Source organism: Rhinopithecus bieti, unplaced genomic scaffold (assembly GCF_001698545.2).
Source record: "Rhinopithecus bieti isolate Rb0 unplaced genomic scaffold, ASM169854v2 scaffold_28055, whole genome shotgun sequence".
Taxonomy (NCBI): domain Eukaryota; kingdom Metazoa; phylum Chordata; class Mammalia; order Primates; family Cercopithecidae; genus Rhinopithecus; species Rhinopithecus bieti.
Window position 1 is genome coordinate 1,173,196 of NW_016812914.1, and position 21,437 is coordinate 1,194,632.

Sequence of the window (21,437 nt, forward strand, 5' to 3'; positions counted from 1 at the left end):
TCCAAGGTGGTCCAAGCTACCCAGGAGGCTGAGGTGGGAGGATCGCTTGAGCCCAGGAGGTGGAGGCTGCAGGGAGGGATGATCGTACCACTGCACTCCAGTCTGGGCGACAGAATGAGACTCTCTCTTAAAAAACAAAACAAAACAAAAAAGTAGTTTGATCTAAAGCAAAATGGTGACTATCTGCAGAAACTAATGTGATGTCAAGTATAGATTTTAGCTATGAGATGAAAGGTTCATTTGACCCCGGATGGTTTTGTGGGCCATTTGACTTTCATTGTTTTAATGCAAGGTGGATTTATGATAAAGTAATAAACGTGTGTGTGTGTGTGTGTGTGTGTGTGTGTGTGTGTGTTGGAAAGGGTGTTTGTTGGATTTCTTTTTGTCTTCCGTATTTTCCTTCTTTGGGTCTCTACTGTATCAAGTGAAATAACAGGTATTCAGGAAGCGCGGATATTGCCTTAGCTGACTACAGCCAGTATTTCTTTGGAGTGCTGGAGTGTAACTAGCGCTGCATCATCATCTCTATATAAGAGTTCAAAGAAACATGACCTTTACGAGTTTCTGTAGTGTAGCGGTTATCACGTTCGCCTCACACGCGAAAGGTCCTCGGTTCGATCCCGGGCGGAAACAGATCTGCTCTTTTCCCTAACCGGAGAAGTAATATTATTTGAAATTCACCGAAATAGAAGTTCTGGATTGTGGTCCCATTCTTTCTCTTCCGCCTTCCTCCTGCCTTTTAGAATTTTTTGTGGGATTTTAAAAAATGTTCCGTGCGCGGTGGCTCACGCCTGTAATTCCAGCACTTTGGGAGGCCGAAAAGGGAGGACCACCTGAGGTCAGGAGTTCGAGACCAGCCTGGCCAAAATGGTGAACCGCCCCTCCCCCTACCCCATCTCTACTAAAAATACAAAAATTAGCTGGGCGTGGTGACGCACGTTTGTAATCCCAGCTACTTGGGAGGCTGCGGCAGGAAAAATCGCTTGAACCTGGGAGGTGGAGGTTTCAGTGAGCGGAGATCGCGCCACTGCACTCCAGTGTGGGCGACAGTGCAAGACTCCGTCTCAAAAATAAATAAAATTAAAAGTTTCAAAGTGGCAAAAACATCAGCTTTTGCGTTGGCCGGGAATCGAACCCGGGTCAACTGCTTGGAAGGCAGCTATGCTAACCACTATACCACCAACGCCACGGAAACAAACCCCATCTCCGGATATTCTTAACAGTAGGGTATCATGGGCTTGACTGAACGATACCAAGTCACATGGGGGTGTCTCTCCTTACCCCACCGGAAGATGTCGTTCATGGGGCGTTCCGCACCTCGGCGCCGCGCCGCGGGCTTCCCCCCAAGCGCCGCGGACGCCTTGGTACGTGCCTAGTGGTGTCCAATCCCAGGCCGCCGCCTGGGACGCTCAACTTCCGGGTCAAAGGTGCCTGAGCCGGCGGGTCCCCTGTGTCCGCCGCCGTTGTCGTCCCCCGCGCCCGCCACTTCCGGGGCCGCAGTCCCGGGCATGGAGCCGCGACCGTGAGGCGCCGCTGGCCCCGGGACGACCTGCCCAGCCCGGCCGCCGCCCCACGTCCCGGTGAGTAGCGCCCGTGCGCCTCGTCCCGCCCCGGCCGCGACCCTGAACCCGCCATTGACCGGTCCCGCCTCGGCCCTGACCCTGCCCTCGCCATCGCCTGTCCTCCCCGCACCCCGGGGCCTCCATGCACCCGTCTGCGGGTCCCTCCAGCCCCCTGCCTCGTTTCCCCTCCGCCCCAGGCCCCCTTCCACCTTCTTTCCCTCCCCGATTCCTGCGCTGGCCAGGCCACCTCCCAGTTTCTCCCTTTCCCGGTCGGGCTTCCCCACCCATCCCGTTGCTGCCCAGGCCTCCAGGCTCTGACCCCTTCCGGAGGTGGCCGCACCCAAGAACGCCCTTGCTGCTGCATACCTTGACACCCTCTCCCCTTCCGTGCAGGCTCTGGAGGTCCCGATCTCCTCCCTCTCCCCATGCAAATGCTGTATGTGCACAGAGGCCACCTCCTTCGACCTGCATCCTGTCCTCACCCCTTTACCCCTTCCCCCAATCTTCTCCCCAAGGCTTGGTCTCCCCCGACCCAGTCCTGATCCTCAACCCTACTTGATCCCTTTATTAAGGACATCCAGAGACTCTTTTTCCTGCCGAGGCGTTGGTGGTGTAGTGGTTAGCATAGCTGCCTTCCAAGGGTCCAGCCCACAGGGTCCATTCCCCTTCTCTCAGCCTCCTTTCTCAGGCCTGTCCAGCCGCCCACCTTCTTCCCACACAGCCTTAGGCCAGCCCTGACACTTCCCTGTCCACGCTGCCTCGGAGCCATCAAAAGCGTTCTATTCCCTTAGACCCCACCCCCTAGTCTTCCCCAGGGGCCCCAGGAGGAAGTCACTTGCCTCCCCGGCAAGAACCAACCTGCTTTCGAGGAGCTGGGACTAAAGCCCAGGAGGTGTGGACTGTAGGCACCAATCCCTGCATTCCTCTGCTGGGCCCTGGGGGAATCGGGGCCCGTGGGATGGCTTTTCTCCCAGATTCTGTCCAGGGCATGCAGACGGTGCTGCAGAGCTTGGAGGCAGAGCTAGAATCTAGCCAGGTAGAATCGGGCCTGGCAGTCTGCAGCTCCTGAGTGGGGGAAGCTGAATGGCTGACCGGTGCTTCCATTAACCTGCCACCTTCATGACACATTTATCCTATAAAGGTCTGTGTCCCACGCCTGCAGCTGGAATGGAGGCTCTCTGGACCCTTTAGAAGGTCAGTTGTGCTGGGGTTTGGCAGCCAGGAAGGCTGGGGTGTGGGCTGGTGGGATTCCTTTGCCTGCTCTGGAACATAGAGATTGTCAGGAAATGGAATTTTATGGCCCTGGGTGGTTGTCCTCCGAAGGGCAGTGGCTGCAGCTTTTTGTGTGCCTGCTGGAGGCTTTTCTTTCCACCCCTGTCCCCCTCTAGCTGTCCCTGGAAGGAGCTTTCTGAAGGCTTTGAGGAGGGGAAGGGGAAAGTGCTGACTTCAGCAGGATTTGGTGGAGGGGTGCCTGTATCCCCCTATACTGCCTGACCTGGTCAGTAAATGGTGTGGATTCTGCCTCTGAAAGGACTTTAGTTTGAGTTTTGCCCCTTTCTGTGGTTTTGAGTAGCTTGTTTAGTTGACAGCGCTAGCTGTCATTTAGTTTGTGCTACATCAGACACTGTTTTAAAAGCTGTATGTGTGCAGTCTCATTTAATTCCTTCTGTGGCCCCAGGTGTAGATACTGTCGTATCATGTTCTTGCTGGGAAAGTGGAAGCTCAGAGAGGTTCAGGGACTTCCCCAGAAGTGGCAGAGTTAGGATTTGAACCCTTCTCTCTCAGACCAGAACCCACACTTTTCACCACTGGACTGAGATTGCAGCCAGTGATTTTTCGTGATGACTTTATGCTTAACCTCTTCCCTTACAATCTCAGTCCTGTCCCCATGTGCTTCCCTCTCTTCTTTTGTTTTTGAGACAGAACCTCGCTCTGTCGCCCAGGCTTGAGTGCAGTGGCGCAATCTCAGCTCACTGCGACCTCCACCTTCTGAGTTCAAGCAATTCTTCTGTGTCAGCCTCCTGAGTAGCTGGGATTGCAGGCTTGCACCACCACACCTGGATAATTTTTGTATTTTCAGTAGAGATGGGATTTCACTATGTTGGCCAGGCTGGCCTAGAACTCCTGACCTCAGGTGATCTGCCCACCTCAGTCCCCCAAAGTGCTGGGATTGCAGGCGTGAGCCACTGTACCCAGCTGGCTCTCTCTTCTTTACGCCTTTGGGCAACTGCCCATCATGGGACTTGGCTTGTCTGAGAAGGTAGTTGGGCACCAGCCAAATAAGGGGCCCCTTTGACTTCAGACAGCATCCAAGAAAGGACAGTAGCTCATTCATTCAACCTGAAATGTTTGTTGAGGACCAGGCATGGTCGGGGTTCAGGCGATCTGTTGGGACCAGGATAGATGTGATCTGCCCTGTGGAACTGACATTCCCGTGAGGAGTGCCCCCTTACCCACAGAAGGGTTTCTCAGCCTTGCCACTGATATTTAGGGTTGGGTCCTTCCTGGCAGAGGAGTGGGAGAGGGGTTGTCCTGTGCGCTGTAGGGGTTAAGCAGCATCGCTGGCCTCCACCAGCCACATGCCTCCCTGCACCGTCCCAGTCGTCATAACCAAAAATGTCCCCTGGAGGGGCCTGTTATCCCCAGGTGAGACTCCCTGGGTTAGGGGATTCCAGAAATCCTCAAAAGACTGTGTCCCATGATCCTCTGCCCTACTAAGGTCCCAGGAGGCTGCAGACATTGAAATCCTCACCCTCTGAGTGGGGAAGGAGAGAGGAGGTGAATCCCAGGAGCTGGGGGGTCCCCCTCATTTAAAATGCTTGTTCCATGGAAAGTTTATTCCAGTATTAATATGAGCGTAGGCATTGAACTCAAATTTTTCCCCAAGTAATGGATGCAGGGGTCTCCGGTTTGGTATTGCTGACATTTGAGGTGGGATCCTTCTCTGGGGTGGGTCATCCTGGGCTCTGTGGGGTGCTAAGCAGTGTCTCTGGGCTCCACCCACTCCATGCCAGGGCATCCCCAAGTTGTGACAGCCACAAATGTCTCCAGACATCGTCCAGTGTCCCCTGGAGGGCTGAATCGCCCCCAGGTGAGAGCCACTCTCCCTGGGGAAGGGGACCACTGGAATGATTGTCCAGGCCATCGTATCAGCATCCAGGTGTAGTGATGGGGGCAGTCAGGTAGCATCTTCAGATGGGGCGCTCAGGAATGACCTCTGAAGAGGTGGTATCAGGAGCCGCAGGGCAAGAAGGAGCAAGTCATATCAAAAGCAGAAAACTGGCATCTCAGGCCAAGGGGCGCGTCGTGCAGAAGCCATGTGCTAGGAGCAAGCAGATGTGTTGAGGGACAGGAAGGAGGCAAGTACGGCCAAAGGTCACAGTCAAGGACGAAGCGAATAGGCAAGGTGACCAGGGCCATCAGGGAGTGGCCACAGTGAGGAATCTGGGGTTCTTCTGTTTCCAGCAAGTGCCCTGGTGTGGTGTCCCTGGAGTCACTTGAAACTCCCAGGGACTTCACACCTTGAAAGGAACCTCCTGTTGAGAAAGATGCCGGTCTCTGGCAAATGCCCAGCACCTCCCGCATTTCAGGGCAGGGCCTGAAGCATCGTCTCTTCAGAATGCCCTTGGCCTCAGGGTGCTCCTGGAGGCTTGGAGGACTGCCTGGGGAAATGGGGAGGGGGCGAAGGGGGCAGGAGCGCCCACTCCCCACCTGCCGGGGTTGCAGCCCTTTGGTCTCTCCTCCTGCTTGCCCGCAGGCACCCCTGCCCTCCTGAGGTCAGCTGAGCGGTTAATGCGGAAGGTTAAGAAACTGCGCCTGGACAAGGAGAACACCGGAAGTTGGAGAAGGTGAGGCTGGCTTTGGAGGCTGATCAGTGGAGATGTGGCCCAGCTTCTGGAATTCCCCAACAGTCTGAGATCTGGAAGGCCCCTTCTTTCCCTCTCCCCTGGATTCCCCGGCAGGTCCCCAAGGCTGTTCTGGTTATTTCGAGCGAAGAGGCAGCGTGGCCTAGTGTGGGGTCTCCCCCTCAGCACTGTGGACATTGGGGCTGGAATGTTCTCTGGGGTGGGGCCGTCCCGGGCACTTCAGGGTGCTGAGCAGCGTCCCTGGCCTCCATCCACTTCATGCCAGGAACTCCCCTCAGTTGAGACAACCACAGATGTCTCCAGACATCGCCAAGTTTTGCTGGGGGCAGAATCACTCCTGAGTGAGAACCACTGATCTCACTGTAAGGATGTGGGTTTGGGGCTCCAAGAGACTGGGGTTCCACTCCCCTTCCTCGCTGGGTGACGTTGGACAGGCCATTCAACCTGACTGAGCCCATTTTTATTTATTTATTTATTTGAGATGGAGTCTCGTTCTGTCACCCAGGCTGGAGTGCAGTGGCACGATCTCGGCGCACTGCAACCTCCACCTCCCGGGTTCAAGCGATTCTCCTGCCTCAGCCTCCCAAGTAGCTGGGACTACAGGCCTGCGCCACCACACCCGGCTAATTTCTGTATTTTTAGTAGAGACGGGGTTTCACCACGTTAGCCAGGATGGTCTCGATCACCTGACCTCGTGATCCACCCTCCTCGGCCTCCCAAAGTGCTGGGATTACAGGCGTGAGCCACCGCGCCTGGCCTCGATTTTCTAAAACTCTTAGGCTTGTTTGCTTTAATGGAGCATGCTCAGTCAGGAAGGGAGTTGAAGAATGGACCGGGGAAGACAGGGATGTTGTGAAGGGCTATGATTGGCCCAGCCGTGGGCTCTAAAACCCGGCGGTTCTAGTGTCTGGTGGGCACATGCCTTAGGGGTCAGTTACTGAAGGGGATCTGTGTCCCTTCCCTTATCTGCACACACTAATGTCCCACCTGGGCACAGGCTGCTGGGTAACTCTGAAGGTTGCTCATCAAAGCTAAAGGCCCAGGCGGTGCTGGGGGCAGTTTGGTAGAACAGAGGATGACATGCTGTTTCCCCAGCAGCTCCCACTTGCAGGAGCACTTGCCTGGCCCAGGCCAGCTGCCTAAAGTCCACCTTGAGGCATTTCCCCGTCCAGTGCATGGGTAGGACCCTGTCCTCACCACCCCCCATGCCCCTTGCCCCATGCCAGCCAGGGGCTCCCGCCTTTCTTTCTGCCTTATCACCTTGTAGTCGGCCCGAACTCAGAACCGCAGTCAGCACTGAATCTACGGTTCCTTCTGGGCGTTGGAATACTTCAGCCATCTCTTTGACTACTCCCGCGCCCCTGCTCGTCACCAAAGCACCATCTCAGACACAGAGATCACAGAGCTTTGGAGCTGGGCACAGTGGCTTGCACCCCTCTCATCCCAGCTATTTGCTAGACTGAGGTGGCAGGATCGCTGGAGCCCAGGAGTTTGAGACCAGCCTGAGCAACATAGCAAGACCCCATCTCTTAAAAAAAAAAATGAAAATTTAAAAGGAGATCACAGATCTGCCACCCAGCCTTGACAGAGACCGTGCCAGAAGGTCTAGAGCTGTTTGCTGGTGGCGTCACAGGCCGCAGAGGCACCCAGCTGATTGGCTGAAGGAAGGAGTAGGTAGACTTGAGTTAGTGGCCTGGAATCCGCTTTCATCTCTGCAGCTGTGTAAACTCTTGACTCCCCTGAACCGCAGCATAGGGTGGTGCTAGGTGGAGAAAGCCAGTCACAGGCTCGCCCTCGCTCGCTCCCTCACTCTTTCGCCAGCCTCTCTGCAGTCCGGGCTGTGCCTCCGGGTAGAAGAGAGGTGAGCAGAGGGCCAGGCTCCAGCACCAAGCCTCGGCCTGTCTGGAAGCTCAAGCTAAAGAGTCTAGCCACATCCAGAAGATTCCTGGAAGTTTCTCACGATGTCTCATTTCATTTCTCATCTCCGGGATCGAATTTTTGCTTCTTGGGCTATCTGTGGTGATCAGAGGCAAGATCATTTTTATTGTTCTTTGCAATGGAAATAAGCCACGTGGTTCTGTCAGTGCTTCCAGAGAGGCTTTGTGCTCATGGGTGGCCCCTTTGGGAGCTCTGAAGGTCATATTTTTTCTTTGCTGCCATGAGCCAGGCTTGAATTGGGGCAGCACAGCTTAGAGGGGTGCTTAGGCCGCTCAGAGGAGCTCCCTGGGCTGTTTTCTGGGCTTGTTGCCAGCAGTGCTCTGGACAGTGTGGGTTCTTGAGTGCTCAGGCGGTCCTGGTCCCAGCCCCTGCCTAACACCGCTCGTGGCTCCCCACTGCCCTAGAGGGGAACTGCAGCTCTGCAGTGGGCAAGGACATCCTGGTGACCTGAGAGCCCTGTAAGTGCTGATATCCTTTGGTTCATGTCTTTAGTTCCGTCTCAGGAGGAGCTGAACTAACAAACTGTGTTCCTTCTGGCTGGAGGGCAGGATACGCTGGCCCTGCCTGGATGGAGTAGGAGGAAACGAGGGAAGCATTTTCCCCTGTCATTTCTTTGGAATCGAGTTGGAGAGGAGCCTCCAGAAATCAGCCCACAGCCGTGATACCCAGAAGCCACCTTCCCAAGGGGCCCCTTGCCCCATGAGCCTTTCATATGTCCCATGCTGAGGTGGCTTCTACTCTCCTTGGCTTCCAGGACCTTCCCATAGGACACAGGTGTCTCGCAGAGCACAGTACGGGAAGCTCTCTGGGTTCCCACAGGACATGGGTGTCTCGCAGCACGGCACGGGAAGCTCTCGGGGCTGCACTGTGGCTTTTCCTGCTGCAGTTGCTGGGCTTGTCACACAGCATCTCAGTGGGAGGCTGGGGGCCGGGCCGCTTCCATCGAAACCCCTTTGCTCATTCACTCGGCTCTGATTGGGAGCAAGCTCCAGTGCCCTCCCAGCCTCAGTTTTCCCACCTGCAGAATGGGCTGTCACAAGCCCAAGTGAGGTGACAGTTGCAGGTCCTGATCTTTCAGAGGTGCTTGTTGACATCCTTGCAGCTCTTTCTCCCCTTCCCTCTCAGAGCGGGCTGGGGTGCTTTCTCTTGCATTGGTCAGCCTGTGGGGCTCCCCTTGGCAAGAGGCAGAGTCTTTCCGGAACTGGCACGCCGCAGAGTCAAGGCGGCCCACTCGTCTCTGCCCTTTACTTCTCTCACACCCGGTCCTTGCTGTCCATTCCCTCGGGTTTTCCCACTTCCTCCAAGCGAGCAGCGACTTCCCCAAGCCAAACTGTTGGTCCCAGAGGACAGGGCTTCTGGCAAGGTCGGCAGTCACTCGGAGCCCACAAAGGGAAGTGAGACCGGCCCCGGTGCCACCCCTTCCAGACCACTGGCTCTTGCAGAACTGGGTCACTGTGGCCATGTTTAGACTTCTGTAAAACAAATATTTGCCTGGCCAGTCCAGTCAGGTGAGGGCGGGAGTGGGGTGGCGGGAGCTGTGACACTGCAGCGGCTGCTCGTGGTGGCTGCTTTGCGGATCCAGAGTGTCCTGAGTGGGAGGAGAGAGTGGGATGTTCTTTGGGGAAGTGTGTGCCATTCACCCTCTCACCTGCACCTCCCCCATCCCGAGGCTCTGGAAATTCCAGTGAAGGCCAAACGTCTCCCTGGCTGGACAGCAAGCCAACAGCACAGGTGACCAGGATGGCTTTTCACTCCTTCACGCCCGGGCCTCTCCCGAGACCCAGCGTGTCTCCCCGTGGGCCCGGTGAGAGACAGTCATTCCACAGTGCTCTGGGGGATGCCTGCCGTGTGCCAGCCACCAGCTAAAGTTCTGGGAGCACAGCTGTGAATGGGACAGATGTGGGGGACACAGGGGTCCCACAAATAACCGCTGTGATGACGGTGGAGGGAAGGGGGCAGCCAGGTGGCATGTGAAAGGTGAGCAGAAGGACCAGCTTCGGCCTGGATGGTTGTGCGAGGTGTCTGAGGGCCTGCCAAGTGCTTAAGCTGAGGTCTGATTAGAAGTTGGTCAAGCAGGCCGGGCGCAGTGGCTCACACCTGTAATCCCAACACTTTGGGAAGCTGAGGGAGGCGGATCACTTGAGGTCAGGAGTTAGTGAGCAGCCTGACCAACATAGTAAAACCTTGTCTCTACTAAAAATACAAAAAAATCAGCTGGGCGTGGTGGCAGGCGCCTGTAATCTCAGCTACTTGGGAGGCTGAGGCAGGAGAATCGCTTGAACCTGAGAGGCAGAGGCTGCAGTGATCCGAGATCATGCCACTGCACTCCAGCCTGGGCAACAGAGTAAGACTCTGTCTCAAAAGAAAAAAGTATATATATGTATGTATGTATGTGTATATATATATATATATATATATATATATGTATGTATATATGTGAAGTTAAGTAAAGTGAGGAAAACTGCACTCCGAGCAGGAGGGCCAGCATGTGCAGAGGCCCTGCGATGGAAAGGAACTCGCCCTGTCTGAGGAGCTGAGTGAAGGCTGGTTTGGCTGGGGCATGGGGGATAAGGAGGATGAGATTCAAGGGCTTGGCAGGGGTCAGCGAGAGCCTTGAGGTGTGGCGAGGACTGCTTGTTATCCCGGGGACTGTGGAAAACCAGGAAGGGTTTTAAGCGATGGGGTCTTGGCAGTGGATATGGAACATCCTGGTGGGAGGTGGTTTCAGTCATTCAGCCAAAGCCCAGCATGGTGGCTCACACCTGTCATCCCAGCCACTTGGGAGGCTGACGCAGGAGGATTGCTTGTGGCCAGGAGTTTGAGACGAGCCTGGGGAACATAGTTGAGACCCCCATCTCCAAACAGAAGAAAGTTTTTAAAAATCTTTCATTGGAGAGGTGATGGTGGCGTGAATCTTAGCAGCATTGGTGACATGGAGAGAGGTGGAGGTGGACCAACCCAAGAAGGGTTTAGGGAGTGGGAAGTGGCAGGGGTGGGCTCGTCCGGAAGAACCTGAGTGCCTCGCAAGGGGCAGTGTTGGAGCTTCTCGTAGGTAAAACGGTTCTCCTTTCTCACAGTCTTTGCTTCCTCCCTGCAGCTTCTCGCTGAATTCCGAGGGGCCTGAGAGGATGGCCACCACCGGGACCCCGACAGCCGACCGAGGCGACGCAGCCGCCACGGATGACCCGGCCGCCCGCTTCCAGGTGCAGAAGCACTCTTGGGACGGGCTCCGAAGCATCATCCACGGCAGCCGCAAGTACTCGGGCCTCATTGTTAACAAGGCGCCCCACGACTTCCAGTTTGTGCAGAAGACGGATGAGTCTGGGCCCCACTCCCACCGCCTCTACTACCTGGGTAAGCTGGGCCCTGCGGGCCGCCTGGGCAGGAACAGCCTCTGGGACCGTGGTGCTCTGGTTTTCTCTGTTCCCAGCGGTCTGGAGGAGTCAGAAGATGTGCTCGGATGGCCGGGCCCTGGGCGTGCTGTTCTTCGAGGCTCAGCCACAGATGGCTCTGACTACAGGGAAGGGCTGCCCGGGGTGGGTGGGGAGGTACCCAGAGGATCAGCCGTGCAGGGAGCCATGCACAGGGCAGCCCCGCTCCTCCAAGTGGCCAGGATGCCGTGGCTTAAGCTGGCCCTGTGGCTCTGAGCCCGGAGATTGTTTCCAGTGCTAGTCAGCTGGGTCCACCCCCTGAGTCACTTCCCAGCCACCTGGTCCGGGCTGGGTGGGGCTCGTGACAAACAGGACTGGACTGAACCATTCCTAGAGGGAGTTGGGAGTAACTCCAGTGGGAGCTTACCCCGGAGGCGCATCAGGAAGGATCCTGAGGCTCCGGGAAAGCCTCCTGGATGGCAGAACCTGGTCTGTTGCCGGTGACAGCACAGGGACAACTTGCCACACGCTTGCAGCCCCTGCTGCAGGCCCTGGATCAACACTTCCTCCTCTGGGCGTGTGCCTGCATGCAGCTCCTTCTGCGGCGTCTGCAGTGCCTCATGGGACTGGGCTCCTCTGCACCACAAACGCCTTCAGGGCGCGGGTTAGGCTGCATGTTCTCCAGCAGCCTCTGCCGCCACGGCCGGCCTGGCTCCCATGAGTTGGGCAGCGGATATCCGGATGGTACCCACTGCACCCAGAGGCCTTAAGAGCTGGGAGGAAGGACACCTTGGAGAGATCAGCCAGGCCTGTGTCTTTGAAAACAGCGTGACACATGGCTGGGCACCAAAGGCAGCGTCTCTCCCGCTTGGCACCATGGACACTGGAGCCAGATCATTCTCTGGGCTGAGGCCGTCCGGCCACTGCAGGGTCCTGAGCAGTGTTCCTGACCTCCACCCACTCCATGCCAGGAGCAGCCACGTCCTCAGACATCGCCAAGTGTTCCTTGGGGGTGGGGTGGCGCTGGGATCCTTGTCCAGGCTGCTGCGCTCAACCATGGGACTCAGGGTGGGGCCCTCAGCCTCTGAGCCCAGGCTCGCATGTGCTGCGGCCCCCAGCCAGCACTGGAACCAGTGAACGGCTGTCATCCTCTGCCTGAGGCTGACCACGTGCTAACGACAGTGACTGAGGTGGACACCAGGTGGCTGTCCTCTTTTCCCCGTCAGCGCAGTCCCTCTCCACAGACAGGCCGGTGTGGGAATCAGATGGTGGTTTGGCAAACAAAGAATTTAAAAGGAAGAATCATCCAGAACAGGTCGGCAGGTGACAGCCTTCTTCAGAAGTCAGGTTTTCCTGGTCCCCGTTAGTTTCCTGACAACTTTGGCTGTTCTCAAGCTACAGCGGGAGAGTCACCGCAACAGAGATCATATGGCCCATGTGGCCAAAAACATTTACTGTCTTCCTTTTATTTTTTATTTTTTTTAGAGATGAGGTCTCACTCCATTGCCTAGGCTGGAGTGCAGTGGTGTAATCACAGCTCACTGCAGCCTGGAACTCCCTGGCTCAGATGATCCTCCCAACCTCAGCCCTCCAGGTAGCTGGGATTAAAGGCACGTGCCACCATGCCCAGACAGTTTTTTGTAGAGACGAGGTTTTGCCATGTTGCCCAGGCTGGTCTCAAACCCCTAGGCTCAAGCAATCCTTTTGCCTCAGCCTCCCAAAATGCTAAGGTTTCAGGCGTAAGCCTCCGTACCCAGGCTGTCTGGGCCTTTAAGAATGCTGGCCAACTCTAGTCTGGGAGAAATTGGACTGAAACGGCTTGAGTTTCAATTACCTGAGAGAGGTTGGCTGTTACGACGGCAAGTGTCCAGACCAAGGCTGCCATGGGCCGTTGCCTCGTTTTTATCCTGTGGCATCCACGGCCACTTGCTCCCGTTGGGGTTGCTGTCCTGATCAGGGTGTTTGGAGGAGTTTTCTGTGGCTGCCATTGTGAAAGTGGCTCTCTCACAGTTCTGGAGGGCAGAAATTCAAGATCAAGGTACCAGTCCTGGCCTCTTCCAGCTTCTGGTCGCAGCCGGCATCTCTTGGCTTGTGGCCACATTGGAACCTCTTGCCTTGATGGTCACACAGCCTCCTTCTCCTACTCCTCTTCTGTCTGAAATTCCCCTCTGCCTTTTTTTTTCTTTTTTTTGAGATGGGGTCTTGCTCTGTCACCCAGGCTGGAGTGCAATGGCGCGATCTCAGCTCACTGCAACTTCTGCCTCTTCTGGGTTCAAGCGATTCTCCTGCCTCAGCCTCCCGAGTAGCTGGGATTACAGGTGCCTGCCACCATACCTAGCTAATTTTTGTATTTTTAGTAGAAGCAGGGTTTCTCCATGTTGGCCAGGCTGGTCTCAAGCTCCTGACCTCAGGTGATCCGCCTGCCTTAGCCTCCCAAAGTGCTGAGATTACAGGAGTGAGCCACCGTGGCCGGCCTGCCTCCCTCTGATAAGGACTCATGATGCCATCTGGCTCACTTGAGTCATCCAGGATCATCTCCTCAGCTCAAGAGCCTTCACTTAATCCCAGCTGCACAGGCTTGTCTCTCTGTGTAACGTAGCCTCCACACCCAAGCCCCAGGGTGCGGACACCTCTCTGTCAGGGCCGTCATTCAAATCTCCGCCGAGCTGCTAAAAGGTACAGAAACTCTCCAAGCTCGTCTGAGCCATGAAGTACCCCTGGAGTAAAGGTAGAGGGGCATCTCATGGAACCCAAGAGCAGAAAGCCTGTTGGACCTCAGGAAGCAGCACCTGAGAACTGGAACCTTCCAGAAGCCAGGCATCCTTCCGTGTGTGCGTCTCCATGGGTCCACCCAACCTTGCTGCCCACCTGTCTTCTACAACCCCTCCATGGCCCCTGGGATTCCGTGCCTCAGGTTCTAGCCACCCGCAGAAACGGAGGAACTTTCTCCAAATTTCAGGGACAAGGAATCATATTGACTCCGCATACATGAGGTCGTCGGGTCGCCTGTGGCTTGTGTGTATCTGGGGCTCGGACGGGCAGGTCCTCACAATACACGGGAGGTCCTGAGGGCCCACCCCAGTGGGCATGAACTTGGCAGAAACCCCAGAACGTACCTAGAGCGGCTCGGAAACCAGACTGCCCCTTTCTGGGTGACATTTACCCTTCAGCTACTCCAGCCTGTCATTTAACACTGTCAGGGGCAGTACTGAGCTCACGTCACATCCAGGTTCTCGGGGCAGGCCTCCCCACAGCCCCTGAGTAATAATAACGCTTCTTAGTACTAGCCCAGCATCCAGACTCCAAGGCCAGGCCTGGCCCGCTGCTGAAAGCATGGGACCTGTCCCCTCTGCTCCCTCTGGGGACCCGTGTCCTCAGCAGGCACCAGGTTTGCTGTGGGGCGTGTGGAGCTAATCACTGGGCCCCTCTGGAAGGCCTCTTTCAGATGCACATGATGAAGCCCCCAGCGTCAGGCTAGCAGGAGCAGCGGGGGAACAGGCAATTCCTGCTGCCGGGAAGATGGGCTGGGGCTGGCTCAGGTTCCAGGCCTCAGACTGCAGCACTGGGAAGCGCTCCCGATCCCGCTCCTGCCCCATGCAGACCGGCCTCTCCCCACTGCAAATGGTGACTTCTGTGGCTGGAAGAGGCTGCAGGGTTCCAGACGGCTCTGGAACTCCCTCAGAAGGGAAAGCAAGAATTCCTGTCTCCCAGCATCCCAGGCCGAGGCCCAGGGGAGAGCCCAGCCCTGTGTGGATCCCGATCCCCCACCAGGCCAGCCACATGAGGCCACAGCGTGCAGTGACGGGAAACGGTGTCTGCGCAGGCCTGGGTCGCCGGGGCGTGGGTGGGTGACAGGTTGGCAGCAGGCGTGTTTGCAGGGGCAGAGCTGGTGAGGGAGGTCCGAGGAGGGATGGGACATCAGAAATCCACAGCTCTTGGCAGTCACCTCCAGCCCTTGCCTCAAAGGCCAGTTGTCACCATCCTGGTGCCGCCAGCAGCAGCTCGCCCCAGGAATGTGCTGGCAAGGGGCCATTTGGTGATCATTGATTAATCAGCCTGGAGGGAGGTGGCCCTGGCGTCCTTGGCAAGTCTGTGGGTTTGACTTCCTGTTTGGAAAGCTCTCGCTCTCCCGGAGAGTCCCTGTGGACCAGCTGCCCAGGCCCTCCCATCCCTCCCGCGCCTCCTGTTGGCCCAGGGTGCTTTTTCAAAATTTAGATGTAATTCACATTACACAGTTTCATTTTTGAAGGTGTGAAACTCAGTGGCTTTTAGTTGTGCATTCACAGAGTTGTGCAGCCATCACTATTGTCTGCTTCCAGAACATTCCCTCACCCCAAAAAGCAACCCCGTCCCCCATCAACCATCATTCCCCAGCCCTGGGCAACCATGAACCCACTTCTTGTCTCTGTGGATTGGCCTATTCTGGACATTTCACACGAACGAAATCACACATCACTCAACTCTCATCCCCATGGGCGGCCAGACGGTCGGTCAGGGTCCCGGGCAGCTTCAAGGGCTCTGAGAGACTGAGTCGTGTTTCCTGCACTTGGGTTCTTTTGCTCACCCTTGACTCTCCGCACGATTTTTCTCCTTCCCACACACCTCACTGAACTTTGCATTTTTCATAAATACACTTTAAAAGGAACCCTGTTAATCTAATCTTTTTCTTTAAGTATATCCTTCCGTCACTACTGTACTTCACAAGCATGCTTCATCACGTGTGGGAAACCTGTGTTCCTTGCCACAACTAGAAGTTGCTGTTTCTTTCTTTAAAAAAAAAAAAAAAAAAAAAAAAACCATCCTGGCTAACATGGTGAAACCCCATCTCTACTAAAAAATACAAAAAATCAGCTGGGCATGGTGGCAGGCGCTTGTAGTCCCAGCTACTTGGGAGGCTGAGGCAGAAGGGCGTGAAGCCGGGAGGCGAAGCTTGCAGTGAGCCAGGATCGTGCTTCTGCACTCCAGCCTGGGTGACAGAGCGAGATTCCATCTCAAAATAAATAAATAAATAAAAATAAAAATTGGCCGGGCACGGTGGCTCACGCCTGTAATCCCAGCACTTTGGGAGGCCGAGGCAGGTGGATCATGAGGTCGGGATTTCAAGACCAGTCTGGCTAACAGTGAAACCCTGTCTCTACTAAAAATACGAAAAATTAGCCGGGTATGGTGGTGTGTGCCTGTAATCCCAGGTACTCGGGAGGCTGAGGCAGGAGAATCGCATGAACCCAGAAGGTGGAGGTTGCAGTGAGCCGAGATCACGCCATTGCACTCCACCCTGGGCGACAGTGCGAGACTCTGTCTCAAAAAAACAAACTTTTAGGTTCAAGGGTACATGTGCAGGTTTGTTACACAGGTAAACTTGTGTCACGGGTTTATTGTACAGATTATTTCATCACCCAGGTACGAAGCCTAGTACGCAATAGTTCTTTTGTCTGCTTCTCCCCCTCCACCCTCCACCCTCCAGTAGGCCCCAGTGTCTGTTCTGCTCCATGTGTTCTCATCATTTAATTCCCACTTTTAAAGTGAGAACATGTGGTATTTGGTTTTCTGTTCCTGCATTGGTTTTCTGTTCCTGCATTAGTTTTCTAAGGTTTTCTAATGGTCTCCTGCTCCATTTATGTCCCTGCAAAGGACATGATCTCATTCTTTTTTATGGCTGCATAATACTCCCTGGTATACATGTACTACATTTCCTTTTTTTTTTTTTTTTTTTTTTTTTTTTTTGAGATAGAGTCTCGCTCTGTCGCCCGGGCTGGAGTGCAGTGGCGCGATCTCGGCTCACTGCAAGCTCCGCCTCCCGGGTTCATGCCCTTCTCCTACCTCAGCCTCCCGAGTAGCTGGGACTACAGGCGCCCGCCACCACGCCTGGCTAATTTTTTTGTATTTTTAGTGGAGATGGGGTTTCACCGTGTTAGCCAGGATGGTCTCTATCTCCTGACTTCGTGATCCGCCCGCCTCGGCCTCCCAAAGTGCTGAGATGACGGGCGTGAGCCACCGCGCCTGGCCATATGTACTACATTTTCTTTATCCAGTCTACTGTTGATGGATTTAGGCTGATCCCGTGTCTTGGCTGTTGTGAATAGTGAGAAGGTTCTGTTTCATCCCACTGAACCCACAGCTGCAGTTACCCCAAAGGCAGCGGCCGCGGAGTTCCCACAAGGAAGTGCCCTGAGCCATCCCCAGATGGGCTGGTTGGGATCCCAAAGAAAGGAACCCCAAATTCCAGGGGGATGAATCCAGAGCATTTCCTAGGGGCCTTCGGTGCAGGGTGGGCTTCGTGTCCTTGCAATGGGCATCAGAGAAAAGGCACATTCTGTAGCCAGGTGTGTCCTCGGCAAGGGGGTCAGGGTGTAGAGTTTATGTGAGGGTTTAAGGATTTTGGCTCAGGGCCGGGACTGGCTTTCGGTATTTATCGGTGCCTGAGAATGTTCTAGGCTCTGGTTCAAGCCTGCAGGGAAAAACCTGCAACTGGCTGGGCCACCGAGGTCAGGGCACTCTGTGATTTTTCAGTCAGGACACAGAAAGCAAGCAGGGGGAAACTGCAGGACCCGGCGGCTGCCTCTAACAAGAAAGAAAAGTGGCACAGATATTATTTATTAAGCACTAATCCTGGAGGCGGTGAGCTTGTGGCCTTCCTGTTCTCCTCTTAAAAGCAAGTGAGGGCCGGGTGTGGTGGCTCGCGCCTGTTATCCCAGCACTTTGGGAGGCCAAAGTGGGCGGATCATGAGGTCAGGAGATCAAGACTATTCTGGCTAACACAGTGAAACCCCGTCTCTAAAAAAAAAAAAAAATACAAAAAATTAGTTGGGCGTGGCAGTGGGCGCCTGTAGTCCTAGGTACTTGGGAGGCTGAGGCAGGAGAATGGCGTGAACCCAGGAGGCAGAGGTTGCAGTGAGCCGAGATTGTGCCGCTGCACTCCAGCCTGGGTGAGGGAGCAAGACTCTGTCTCAGAAAAAAAAAAAAAAAAAAGCCAGCGTGGTGGCGGACGCCTGTAATCCCAGCTACTCAGGAGGCTGAAGCAGGAGAATCGCTTGAACCTGGGAGGTAGTGGCTGCAGTGAGCCAAGATCGTGCCACTGCACTCCAGCCTGGGCAACAGAGCAAGAATCTGTCTCAAAAAAAAAAAAAAACAGACAAGTATGAGGAGGTCCTGAAAAGAGGACAGGACAGCACCAATCCAAGGCTTCCTCCTGGAGAAACTCAGGGTTGAAAATAGAGCAAGGAGGGGCCGGGGCGCCGAGCTGTCTGTGACTCATCATTAGCCATGTCATGTTTGTGGGCTACTGGACAGCTTTATGCTTGGAGGAGCCCTGTCCTGGTTTTTCAGTGGCGTTGCGTGGAGAGGGGAAACTGAAGCTTCCCAGGGATTACCATCCTGCTTCTGCCATTCCCTCTTCTAATGACAATGGTCCCATCATCCAGCAAATCTAAGACATGACCATTTGGAAAATACACAGTTATTTTATTTGCCACTAAGAACCTGATCGCGCGTTCCCCAGTAAGACCTATCCCAAGCCCAGAGACACGCGTACATGGAAAGCCATGGCCTACTGACGAAATACGCTGATTTCACAGAGGGTCATGCGCATTGTGCCAAGAGCTTTACGTTTCTTAACTCATGTAATCCACCCAAAACCCTCACTTGGCAGCTCTCACTACCGTCATTTTCTACAGAAGCTTTGATTAAATCAGTGGTTTGAGGTCGGGGGTGATTCTGCCCTTGCAAGGGACACTGGGGGATGCCTGGGGATATGTGTGGTTGTCACGACTGTGGGGTGCCCCTGGCATGAAGTGGGTGGAGGACAGGGATGCTGCTCAGAGCCCCGCAGTGCCCAGGACGGCCCCACCCCAGAGGATGGTCCAGGCCCAAATGTGATTAGGGGCGAGGTTGGGAAATACGGGACCAGGTGCGCTTCCCCTTTCCCTTTTTTTGTGACAGTCTTGCTCTGTCACCCAGGCTGGACTGTAGTGCCGCAATCTCGGCTCACTGCAACCTCTGCCTCCCGGGTTCAAGCGATTCTCCTGCCTCAGCCTCCTGAGTAGCTGGGACTACAGGCATGTGCCACCATGCCCGGCTAATTTTGTATTTTAGTAGAGACGGGGTTTCACCATGTTGGCCAGGCTGGTCTCGAACTCCTGATCTCAAGTCATCTGCCTGACTTGGCCTCCCAAAGTGTTGGGATTACAGGCGTGAGCCATGTCGCCTGGCCCTTATTCCTTTTTGATGGTTTTGCCCTCCCTCTAATCCTACATTAATTTAATTCTTGTCCTCTGCAAAAGCCTTGATAAAGAAGGGCCTTGGAGAGCTGAACCCAACCTGTTGAGAGTTGGATGTTTGTTCCTGACTGCCCATGTTGTTCTCTTGTGTGCGATTTCTTTTTCTTTTTTTCTTTATTTTATTCTTTTTTTTAAAACGGGGTCTTGCTGTGTTGCCCAGGCTGGTCTCAAACTCCTGGGCTCAAGCAGTCCTCTCGCCTCGGCCTCCCAAAGTGCTGAGATTACAGACGAGAGCCACCGTGGCCAGCCTCTTGTGTGCTGTTTCTTCGGTAATTCGGGCCATGAGATTCATCAGAAGTATCTCAGGTGGAAGACCCCACTGCCTACATACGCAAACCCAGGATCCATAGCTTTCCCAGGAGGGCTTTCCCTCCAGCGGCCTGGCAGAATGTTCTAGAAGCAGAGGGAACCAGCTGGGCCCAGCTGCAGGGAGTCAGCATCGTGGCTGAGGGCATCTCCCCATCCTGAGCCAGGGTTCTGGGTGTTTCCTTTCTCCCCTTAGGGATGCCATATGGCAGCCGAGAGAACTCCCTCCTCTACTCTGAGATTCCCAAGAAGGTCCGGAAAGAGGCTCTGCTGCTGCTGTCCTGGAAGCAGATGCTGGATCACTTCCAGGTGAGCTGTGCTGTTGGGCGTGGGCCCTACCGTGGGCGAGGAGGTGGGCAAAGGCCAGCCCCACAGGCCATACACACCTTTGGTCACCTCTCTTCCCCACCGGCTGTGGGTTTCCGCAAACCCTCCGTCCTGTGGACTGTGGCGGGTGAGCCGTCCCTCCTCCCCATGACCACCTGTACCAAGCGACAGAGAAACTCTTACCAAAAGCATCTCTTCCTTTTAACCACATCAGCATAGACTGGGAATTAACCTGACTTGAGGCCCTTTTGGAGAGACTGGTTAATTATTAATCTCATCCAGTGTTCTCTGGGGATGGTTGAGGGAGGAAAAATGCCTTTTGCATTGGCGTGTTTTTGTGTTTGATGATTGGGAGGCCGAGGCAAGAGGATTCCTTGAGCCCAAGAATTTGAGACCAGACTGGGGAACACAGCAAGACCCTGTTTCTACAAAAAATAAAATTAGCCAGGCCTGATGGCACTCGCCTTGTAGTTGCAGCTAATTGGTAGGCTGAGATGGGAGGATCGCTTGAACCCGGGAGTGCAAGGGTACAGTGAGCCATGATCTCACCATTGCACTCCAGCCTGGGAGATAGCGAATCCCAGTCTCTAAAATAGTAACACTATAACAATAAAATAATATAACATTATAACATAGTAACAACATAAACATAACAGTGTAACAATAACAATATCTAACAGTGTCTCTGAGATCCTGGCACTGCCACTTTCTCCACCACTGGTTCACTGGCCCTCACTTTGGCCTGTCTCTGCGTTCCCAAGCCAATGTCCTCATATTTACACTACTTTCCACAGAGTGTAGGGGATAATTTTGCTTTAGATTCTGCTTTTTTGTTTGTTTGTTTGTTTTTTGAGACAAAGTCTCGCTCTGTCACTCAGGCTGTTGTGCAGTTGTGCAATCTCCAGCTCACTGCAACCTCTGCCTCCCGGGTTCAAGCGATTCTTCTGCCTCAGCCTCCTGAGTAGCTGGGACTACAGGTGCACGCCACCCACACCCAGCTAATTTTTGTATTTTTAGTAGAAACGAGGTTTCACCATATTGGCCAGGCTGGTCTCGAACTCCTGACCTCTGGATCCGCCCACCTCGGCTTCCCAAAGTGCTGGGATTACAAAATTGAAAGCTGTTGATGGGAAGGGATTGTGAACAGGGTAGGAGGGTGGGGAGTCCGTAAGATTGGCACTAGGGACCCAGAGAGAGCACTCCAGTGGTGTGAGGCAGGGCACAGCCCATCCCAGGGGCCCCCATCTGCCATGGAGAGGGTCTGTGGGGAGGGAGCTCAGGAAGTGAGGAGGCTTCTGGCCCCAGAGTCTCCCCCGCCACCTCCTAGGACACTCAGCCAGTCCTGCAGGGCCAGGTTTGCTGGCAATCTTTGGCCACCCACTGGGTCAGGGGCTCCGGCAGCCAGTTCTGCCCAGTGCAGGAAGTTCTCTCTGGCGAGGCCCAAAGTCAGATTCCTTGGGAATGCCCCAGCCCAAGGATCTCTGCCCTGACCAGTGGGGAATCCTCTTTGCCCGCTGATGCTGCCCCTGTCCCCTGTATGTTTCCAGGCCACGCCCCACCACGGGGTCTACTCTCGGGAGGAGGAGCTGCTGAGGGAGCGGAAACGCCTGGGGGTCTTCGGAATCACCTCCTACGACTTCCACAGCGAAAGCGGCCTCTTCCTCTTCCAGGCCAGCAACAGCCTCTTCCACTGCCGCGATGGCGGCAAGAACGGCTTCATGGTGAGCCCCAGCCCTGGCCGCGTGCAGGGGCGGCGTGGCGGGCCCCTCCCCCTGAGCCGGGTGTCTCTGT

General features: G+C 55.1%; 1 protein-coding gene and 2 non-coding genes across 3 annotated transcripts in view; 2 read left to right on the forward strand and 1 right to left on the reverse strand.

The window, feature by feature from the left end:
• The first annotated feature begins 560 nt into the window (after positions 1 to 560).
• TRNAV-CAC (transfer RNA valine (anticodon CAC)) lies at positions 561 to 633 on the forward strand. Its single transcript has one exon. It is a non-coding gene; the product is annotated as a tRNA-Val (tRNA).
• A 481-nt stretch (positions 634 to 1,114) lies between these two features.
• Positions 1,115 to 1,186, reverse strand: TRNAG-UCC (transfer RNA glycine (anticodon UCC)). Its single transcript has one exon. It is a non-coding gene; the product is annotated as a tRNA-Gly (tRNA).
• A 210-nt stretch (positions 1,187 to 1,396) lies between these two features.
• DPP9 (dipeptidyl peptidase 9) overlaps positions 1,397 to 21,437 on the forward strand; it is a 50,235-nt gene continuing 30,194 nt past the window's right edge. Inside the window, exons 1-6 of the mRNA XM_017847145.1 lie at positions 1,397 to 1,580; positions 2,704 to 2,756; positions 5,320 to 5,410; positions 10,464 to 10,720; positions 19,516 to 19,628; positions 21,194 to 21,367. Of these exons, the coding sequence (XP_017702634.1) occupies positions 5,355 to 5,410; positions 10,464 to 10,720; positions 19,516 to 19,628; positions 21,194 to 21,367 (600 nt within the window). The 5' untranslated portion in view covers positions 1,397 to 1,580; positions 2,704 to 2,756; positions 5,320 to 5,354. The remainder of the gene's footprint in view (positions 1,581 to 2,703; positions 2,757 to 5,319; positions 5,411 to 10,463; positions 10,721 to 19,515; positions 19,629 to 21,193; positions 21,368 to 21,437) is intronic.